Source organism: Amyelois transitella, chromosome 13 (genome assembly GCF_032362555.1).
Source record: "Amyelois transitella isolate CPQ chromosome 13, ilAmyTran1.1, whole genome shotgun sequence".
NCBI lineage: Eukaryota > Metazoa > Arthropoda > Insecta > Lepidoptera > Pyralidae > Amyelois > Amyelois transitella.
In genome coordinates, this window is record NC_083516.1 from 2,328,630 (window position 1) to 2,338,924 (window position 10,295).

General features: G+C 39.3%; 1 protein-coding gene across 1 annotated transcript; it reads left to right on the forward strand.

The window, feature by feature from the left end:
- Nucleotides 1-351: 351 nt before the first annotated feature.
- LOC106137894 (arginine-glutamic acid dipeptide repeats protein-like) lies at nt 352-10,121 on the forward strand. The gene has a single exon (XM_060947121.1). It carries the CDS (start codon nt 733-735, stop codon nt 6,223-6,225), a length of 5,493 nt encoding a protein of 1,830 aa, XP_060803104.1. The 5' UTR covers nt 352-732; the 3' UTR covers nt 6,226-10,121.
- Nucleotides 10,122-10,295: the final 174 nt, after the last annotated feature.

Consider the following 10,295-nt stretch of genomic DNA (forward strand, 5'->3'; position numbering starts at 1 on the left):
CATCACTGATCCCTTTAATATTATATTCTCTGTATTTCACGTCAGTGATACAACCCCACTCATATTCAAATATTGAGTTGAGTTCCGTTCCTTGCAAGTCCTTCCAACAATAATTAAGAATATGGTTTTGTTTAAATTACAAATCTACTTACAATAATGATCAACTATGAATGTATACACGATAATCTTTTTAAGTTTGATTTTTCATGTAGCAAATACTATACTGATATCCTTAATTTATTAACCAATTTACCACTTCTATATTTAATTCCATGAATCTGCGTGTAAAGGATTAGAAACGAAATAGTCTCTCGTGGCAGCCATTTTATAGAAATGAAGTTGTCTATGATGTGATCAAAGAAAGGCGAAGCTAAACAAAAGGGTAGCATGTTGATAGCATTTATTGATAAATTAGTAAAATATGCTTATTTATTATATTAAAAATCTTGTTTTCATCCAGGAAATTAAGTGAGTTTAGTATTTGAATAACGTGGTCTGCATGTAAGATCGTAAAATGCAGTACAATTCACAGTGTAATGGAGGCCATTAAAAGTAATTATTATGTGTATTGGCATACTTATCGGCCAAAGAACTATTGGAGATATCTTTAAAATGGATGTTTAATTGCTTGTGCTTAAAGTTGTATGAAAATAATATGTTTATAAACGACACTTAGTGAAATGTGAATGAGTGGTAAGTGGTCTAATGTAAATAGACCATTATTTTCGAAACATGGCACAAAATCAAGGGGAGGTTCAAGTGGGCACACCGAACCAACCCGTGAAAGACAAGGATATCTATGCGTGTCTGCCTGACATACGGTTGAATGGTCCACTCGGTCCTGACGAACCGTGTCCAGGAGGCGAAGAATTGCGGTGGCTGCCTGCGCAGGCGACTGACCGGGATCTGGTTATGTACTTAAGAGCTGCTCGTTCTATGGCAGCATTTGCTGGAATGTGTGACGGGGGATCCCCAGATGACGGCTGTGTAGCTGCTAGCCGTGATGACACTACTATAAATGCATTAGACGTTTTACATGACTCTGGGTATGACCCTGGACGTGCTCTGCAAGCTCTTGTGAAGTGCCCAGTACCAAAAGGAATTGAAAAGAAATGGTCTGAAGAAGAAACTAAACGATTTGTAAAAGGTATCCGTCAATTTGGTAAGAATTTTTTCAAAATAAAAAAAGATCTTTTACCTCATAAGGACACTGCGGAACTTGTCGAGTTTTATTATTTGTGGAAAAAGACACCAGGTGCTAGTAGTAATAGACCACATAGAAGAAGAAGGCAAGCATCATTAAGGCGAGTGCGTAATACAAGAAACTCACGTGCAGGTACACCTAAAGAACAAACACCTGAAGCTACTCCTACAGTTCCCGATACCAATGGTTCTAGACCATCACCAAACCCAAAAGAGGGTGGAGAAATGAGTTCTGTTACAGAAGATGAGAATTCTGAAGAAGACAGTGATTCTAGGGAAGCAGGTGATATGGCTAAAGCAGATAATGGCAGGACTGACAATCCTGAAGATTCACCGAGTAGGATGAGGACAAGAAATAAATCTAAAGAACAAACTACTCCAAATAGTAAGAAAGGACAAGATGAAAGTGATAATGATTCAAAATCTAAAACAAAACCTAGCAACAAACCAAATACACAAAGTACAAACAACAATATAACAGAAAAGGTTTTATCTTCACCAGTCAGCAAAGATGTGAAGAAAAAGGTTTTAGTGTCTAATGGTAAAGTAGATGTATCAAAAGTTAAGAAGCGTCTTCCAGATGATTCAAAAATAGAAGGTATAATGGATGGGGATGTTCAAATAAAAAAGAAAAAGGCTGAGGAAAATCCCCCTGAGAGCCCATCAGGAAGTCTAACAAATGACAGTTTTTCAGCAATGGAGGAAATTGTGGAACCTGAGCCTGAAGCTTGTGATTTTAGTTTCAATAAGACTGATAAAGATATTATTGACCAGAATAAAGAGGCAGAACCTGAGAAATCAAGTTCAAAGCCAGCAGAAACACAGGTCAAGGTTGAAGTAAATCCTGAACCTATAATCAAAACTGAAAAAGATGCCATGCCAACTGCATTTAAAGTTGTACCAGAAAAGGATGAAAGAAATGTTTTAGATTTTAAAGCTGATACAAATCCACTGAAAAGTGTTGAAAATGTTGAATCCAGACCACTTACAATTCCAAATGCAATATTTCCGAAAACAGAACTTATCATTCCTAAAGTTACACCAATGTCTACAGACGCAATGGAAAAAATTAAAATCAAAGAAGAAGTGGATACAGAAGAGCAAACACTCAATTTGCAAAAAGATGATATCCATAAGGATCCACTTGCACATCGTCCTGGACATCCACTGAACCAAAATAATAAACCACTTAATTTAGAAAATACTAATTTCTTTGTCAAAGACAGTCATATTTATAATCCTAAATTAAATCATAGCATAAAAATTGAAGGTGGAATGCCAAATAATATATTCAATCCCATGAATATTCCCAAAGATAATCCCCTCATAAGAAATGCAAAAGACTTCTCTACGGGATTACCTTCATTTCCATATCCTCCCAACATAAATTTTGCTAGTGATCCTAGTAAACATAACCCTCATATGAATCCACTTAAAACGGTTATTAAATTAGAACCAAGAGATGAAACCAGTGAAATGAAAAACCAGAATACAGCAGAAATATTTACAGCAACAATATCAACAGCAAGTAAGGTGGACTCCCCCAATGCACCAAGACTGGATACATTGCAAAGAATTAGCCCATCACCTACTAACACAAGGGGCTCCTCGCCTCCTCCAATGGAACATCCAACTACTACCAATACAGAACCAATTTCTCCAGCTCAAGAAAATAAGGAATCTGATGTTGATGATAAACAGCCAACAGACTTGAAGACACAACCAATGCCTCCTAAATTAGACTCTCGAGAAAATAGTTTGAGACAACCTCTATTCCAACCTCCTGTTAGGCCAGAAAATCTTGGAGTGAGATCCACAGAGGCACCCTCGATCCCTGTATCAGGTCAAAGTATGCCTCCTCCTCTCAGCCAGCCAACCATTGCTGGTTTGCTTCCTCCTGGTCCATTGATATCTGTAGGAAGCGGTTCAAATGTCGGACCCTATGGGTTCATGCCTACTTCTTTATATGGACACCCTGGACATCCTGGTCTAGATAAACCAGGTTCACTACCACCATTAATACAACAAGTGCCCCCATCACACAGCCTTCCAGGCAGTAATTTAATACCACCTCCATCTAATCCAAGTGACTCAATGCCCCAGGACTTAAAGATCAAACAAGAAGTGCCTGACAATATGCCGGCTAATCTGTCTACACAGGGTACAGATCCATTGCAGTCATTGAAAGAAGTTAAAGTGCCTGGTTATCCCATTGGAAGTGCCATAGCACAACACTTAAGTACAGAAAGAGATAGAGAATCTATATCAAGTGTTGAGAATAATAGTAGACCACCAAGTCAACCTACAAATGAAGGTTCTAATATGCCTAGTGCATTCCTTGGACCTAGAATAGAGAGTATAAAGAAGGAACCTGACTTTTTGCACCAACCTCACATTTCTTCTGCAAATACAAGTCAAGGCAGTGGTTCAGATTCAGTGAGTACTGTGCCTCCAGTAAAGAGTCCCCATACTCCAACTCCAATTAAGAGTCAACCAAGTCATAATGGAACTCCAGGTCATGGCCCCCATCCTTCAGCCACAACCTCACCCTTCTCAAGGCATTTAACCAGTCCATCACAACCGCGACAAATATCTGCCTCCCCTGTCCAACCCAATACTCCGGTATCACATTCAGCTCTTAATTTGATGAACCCAACGCCACTTACAATACCTGCAACTATACCAGGACCAGTAATGCATTCTGGACAGCAACCGGGACATCCACATCCCCATCCATTTGCATCGCCTCTTCATCATCCACATCATCCTTTGTTGCATCCTTCAATCTTTCAACTCTCAGCAGCTGCGGCCGCACATGCAATGCATCCTTATTACCCACACCCACATCCTGGGTATTCAATGCCTTACCCCTACCCATATGGTCCATTACCACAACCACATCCAATACCACCAATGCATCCTGGATCTAGCACGCCAGGACGGCATGATCCAGTTAAACCGTCAACAATCGAATCTACGACGATGCTTAGCTCTCATCACAGTACCAGTTCTTCAGTGACTACCAGATCCTTAAGAGAAATATCAGAGAGTAGTGATGACCCGAGAAATCCGAATGCAACAGAAAGACATCAGTTGCACGAGACTACTATGACGCATCATCATTCCACAAGCCATCACAGTGCAGTGCACACGAGTACAGAAAAACAACCCAGTCATGCTGGCGGGGGGACCAATCATACCCTATCTATATCTCATTCTACTTCTAGTAGTTCTTCCCAGTCTATCCAACATAAAATTAATACACAACAGAAAAGTAGCTCTCATTCAAGCTCTCCCCATCACTTATCAGCCAGTGTTTCTCAAACAACCAGTTCTTCTTCGAGTGTTAATGTCACAAATAATCATACACATCATCACTCGCATCATTTAGCTCACCATCCAGAGCGGTTGTCCCCGGCTGATTCTATGTTATTAAGACATCATCCCAAAATGCTCCCAGGCAATCCAAATCACCTTATGATTCAACCCCCATCAATGGGTCATCCAATGGGGCTTGGCCTACCTCCTGGACCTGGTCCCAGTTCAATTGAAAGCTTACGTTTGCACGCTCAGGCTGCTGCGGGATTACAGGCTCATAGATCCGGATCCCCTCATCAATTAGCCCATGGTCATCCTCATTTACGCGGGCCATCAAGGCCGTTGGCTGACGAAACGCCTGAGCTCAAACTTGAAACACAATCTCAGCCAGAAGAGGAAGAAGTTCCAAGCCCAGCACATATACCTCACGGGCCTAGTCCAGAGCCTAAAATCGAAGATACAGAATGTCATAGATCACAGTCAGCAATATTCTTAAGGCATTGGAACCGTGGCGATTATAATTCGTGCACGCGAACTGATCTTATCTTCAAACCAGTGCCAGAATCAAAGTTGGCACGAAAACGTGAGGAGCGGCTGCGGAAACAAGCAGAAAGAGATAGAGAGGAAAGAGAAAAGATAGCTCAACAAGCACATCGAAAGATAGCGACACCTGAGAAACCCGATACTAAACCGCCATCCAGAGGGGCGATAGAAACTATAACATCACCATATGACAGGTTTCCAAGGCCTCCTGGTTATCCTGACACCCCGGCTTTACGACAATTATCCGAGTATGCACGCCCGCATGCCGGATTTAGCCCTGGGAATTTACCACGTCATTGCATGGATCCCATGCTACAATATCAGCTCTCTTCTATGTATGGTGCTGCGGGTGCGCGAGAGCGGCTCGAACTAGAACATCTCGAAAGAGAAAAGAGAGACAGGGAGATAAGGGAACTACGAGAGCGAGAGTTAAACGATAGGTTAAAAGAAGAATTGTTAAAAAATAACGTCGGTCCCCGTGCACTCGACCCACATTGGTTGGAAATGCACAGAAGATACGGAATGCCGCCTCCGCCGCCGCAAGGCGCGATACCTGTTCAATTCGGTTTATACCCTCCGGGACACGGGCCAGCGGCCCTGTCGCAGTTGGAGCGCGAGCGCTTGGAACGGTTGGGCATCCCGCCTGCAGCTGCCTCGGGCGCTCCGCCCTCCGTGCCGGTATCGGCGGCGCCGGGCCACCACCCGCATCATCCGCACCCCGGCGTGGCGGCCGCGCAGCTCGAGGCGGCTGAGCGACTCGCCCTCGCCGCGGATCCGATGGTGCGACTCCAGATGGCAGGGATCAATCCCGAGTATCACGCTCACACTCACGCGCATACTCACGCACATTCACACACTCACTTGCACCTGCACCCGGGTCAGCAAGCGGCGGCGCAGGCCCAGCAAGAGGCGCTGGGGCTGGGGCTGGGGGCGGGCGGGCCGTACCGGCCGCTGCCTCACCCGGACCTGCTGGGGCGGCCGTACGCGGAGCAGCTGGCGCAGCAGGCGGCGGCGCACGAGCAGCTGCAGCGCCAGTTGCTGCTGGAGCGCGAGCGCGGGTTCCTGCACCCGGCGCACCACGAGGACTTCCTGCGGCAGCAGCGCGAGCGCGAGCTCAAGGTGCGCGCGCTGGAGGAGGCGGCCCGCGCCTCGCGCCCGTAGTGCCCCGCGTCCTAGCGCCCTCCGCCCGACTCCGTCGTTATTGTTGTTGAGTGATAACTACCAGAGTGGAGTTCGATACCTTAACACTGATAGGTTCACGTGTAGTGTGCTGACCGTAAAACCAGTGTAATGTTCATCTGTAATAATACACTTGTAATATAATAAATAAGAAGTGTTCACTTCTAGAGTATTGATGACGGAAATTATTTCATAAGTATGTGTGTGTTACAGTTGTAATTTATATTTATGTAATTTTATAATGATTTTATAGTTGCATGGTCTCGTAGTATGCTTATTTTCCATGCTCAAATTTTTATTTTTAACAACTAGTCATAATTAAAATTTTAATGAATATTAAGAAACGAGTCACAATAAGTGAAAATTGGCATAGAATACCTTATCATGTGCTACTTGAAAAATTTATGTTTTTACACAATATGTGAAAATTGGCATAGAATACCTTATCATGTGCTACTTGAAAAATTTATGTTTTTACACAATATGTGAAAATTGGCATAGAATACCTTATCATGTGCTACTTGAAAAATGTATGTTTTTACACAATATGTGAAAATTGGCATAGAATACCTTATCATGTGCTACTTGAAAAATTTATGTTTTTACATGGGTTATTTGACTGAAAACAGTTTAATGGTTCAGAATTATATAAGCTAGCTTTTACCCCAAGTTTCAAGAGAAGATTCGTTCGGTAACACGTGAAGAAATAATAAACAAACTTTCTTTCGTAATTTTATTAGTTTGGAGATATATTATTACAACTTATATGCAACAACCTTGAAATATTCTTTCAATTCAAATATTCTCTTAAAGCGCCCACACTGTCGCTTCTTCTGCTCATCCAGACTTATAATAAAGCGAAAAGATCCAATGAAATTTGGTACACAAATAGAATAGAATAACATAAGCTTTAATTTTTTTCTGAAAATTCCATGGGAGCTAAGTCCTGCGCAAAAGCTGTAAAGTCCATAATCTATTAAAATTTTTATTTATGTAGAAGATACCTACGTATTTATCACTCATCAAATATTTGAATGCAGTCAAATAACTTATTACTATATAACAAAGGTGCTGTTTCTTCGCGTGTGACAGTATATTATAATTATTGTATTTTCACAAAACAAATGTCCAGAAAAAATATGTTTCTTCAAGAAATTCAACTCTTGTCAAAGCAGGTGTAAGCAAATATTTTGGTTAGATATATCAACTCGGGAAATTACATACATATAATCTTAAATATTTCTTTTGTGTAAGACAAAGCCAAAAGTACTATAGGCAAGTTTTATAGCAATCTATATATTTTCATGATTTAAAATTATAAAAACGGCATATTCTCCATTTTCATGTGGTTTTCTACAGTAATCTAATGCCTATTTAAAAATAGTTCAAAATAGATACGCCATGCGCATACAGTACTAGTATCAGGGGCTGTCTTTTTCAATAAACTAAAGAGAATAAATACACAAGGGATGAGTCTTTAATGATATTACCAAAAGTTAAGTAAGTTTTCTCAAAGTTCATTATTATACAACGATTAAAACTACTTGCCGATTAAAATGTTGACTTTACGGTTTATTTATGTTGTTGCCTGTACCCCAGACTAAAAGGTTTTTTTTTTCATCGACATGGCAGGGGTGAGATGGTAAAATTTATCACCGAATTACAAAGTCTTGATTACAGTTATATTTATATCGATCACTCTTACTATGTATTTCTTAGAATCAATTTCCGTAAAATATATTTACGTTGTTTTAACATAATTTATTATTCCCATAATGGTATTTATTAAGATAGTTCTTACATACATACATAAAATCACGCCTCTTTCCCGGAGGGGTAGGCAGAGACTACCTCTTTCCACTTGCCACGATCTCTGCATATTTCCTTCGCTTCATCCACATTCATAACTCTCTTCATGCAAGCTCGGCGGTTTCGGGTACTTTTGACCTGACCCTTTACCAGGACGTCCTTAATTTGATCAAGATACGTTCGTCTAGGTCTTCCCACTCCGACCTTTCCCTCTACACCCTCCATGTAGGTATATCTGCTTAGTCAACCTGTTTTCATTCATCCTCTCCACATGACCGAACCATCTCAACATACCCTTTTCTATTCCTGTAACTACATCTTCTTTCACATCACAACATTCTCTTATCACGCTGTTCCTTATCCTGTCACTCAATTTCACACCCATCATACTCCTTAACGCTCTCATTTCCACTGCATTTATTCTGCTTTCGTGCTTCGTTTGCCATACCCAACTTTCACTCCTATACATTAATGTCGGGACCAACACGCCCCTATGCACAGCCAGTCGAGCCTGTTTGGATAGTTTCTGACTGCTCATAAAGGCATACAAAGCTCCATTCACCATGTTCCCCGCGTTCACTCTCCTTTCAATATCACTATCACACTTGCCATCTGATGTAAACTTTGATCCTAGATATACTAACTCTTTCACTTGCTCAACTATTTCTCCTCCAATCAAAATATTACATGCTGTCATTTCTTTCTCCATTTCAAAAACCATAGATAGTTCTTATTTGAGATATTTTCAAATGTGTGTTGACAAGTGGTTTTATGTATGGAAAAATCATACCACATATCTATCAGTGTTACTCTATGAGATCTGCACAAATTAATTACAAATATTTAGTCAAAGTTACGAAATAACTTTTAATAAAAAACTAGTGACTCTGACAACTCGTAGTAAATGATTTTCTCTTTAAAAATATTTGTGCTTATTTTGTGCAAATCTTTAAATAATAAATCTGATCTTATTGCCTTATATGCAATAATTTAACGATAAATTAAGATATTGTGGTATAGTAAATGCCAGTTGCACATGGTTGTACCAATTTATATTGAGCGTTATTACCGCCGGCCACTCAGCGTTATGACTGCTTACAATAGCCATATATTAGTTTCCCGTATTTATGTTTCATAAATATGAGTTTATGGTCATTTGACACAAAACTACGAAGTTTTCCTACTTACTCGTTTTGTCAAAAAATTTGACTAATAAGAATTGAATTAACGCGGAAAGTGTGTATGAACCTATCGCTTTCACCACGAAAAAAGTTATATTCTGAGTTAATTTAATTGTGCCTACAGGTAAATGGTTTTTGTAACATTAATGTTAACGCAAGTTGTGAAAAACACGTTTTGTAAATAATAAATTACTTGAAATTGAGAAGAAAGGTTTGAAAACTAAGTACTTTTTTTTCAATGGAATCCAGACTTTGTCTCCGTCATTTAAATTTTCAATTAACGATTTACAATTAATGCCAAATATTGGCATTGTATGAAGAAAATTAAATAGCTGTGTGAAATTTGTAATTATAAATGTTATAATTACAATAGTAACATAAAGACAAAATTTTCGTCGTACAGTTAAGGACATAAAACTATGGAACAGTTATATAGATAAACACGCAAACGTTATCGACATGACGATATTTTCTATATGCACTACAAAAATAAGTTACGCGATAATAAATGGTAAAATCTAGTAAGTCTTAAGTAATTTGTAAGTTGTAATTTTCGCCCAATGTACACATTCAATAATTAACTCTATTGCACTGTAATGTAATATAAAATCCATTTGTAACAAATCCTTTTAGAATTGAAGTTATTTATGTAAGATATATTAGATATCTTTACTAATTTCATAAGGCGCTTTTTAGATGTTACGTTGGGTAAAGCCATAGTTTTCATTCTGACATTAAAAGAGATGAGTATTATTTTTAGAGAAAAATTATATCTTAATTAAGAGGTTGCGTGTCGGTTTAAAACTTCATTTATTTAGACAATAAGGTTAAATGGATGTCTTAGTGCTTTTGTGTAAATTTTTTTGAATAATATATGTGGAAAAATTCCGTTTGCGTTTTTGTTGGCCGCTTACATCCTTTTATTATGTTTATATTTAGATGATTTCTGTTTTCTGAGAGGAAACCTACATTTGCGACAAGATTCAATTTCTCTCGCTAACACATTTATTTATATTCACCAAATATCAAAGGTAGAGTTCAGCTTTTTCTGTATCTATTTTA

Coding starts and splice junctions, on each gene's coding strand:
- LOC106137894 (XM_060947121.1), top strand. CDS start 733: ATGGCACAAAATCAAGGGGAGGTTCAAGTGGGCACACCGAACCAACCC.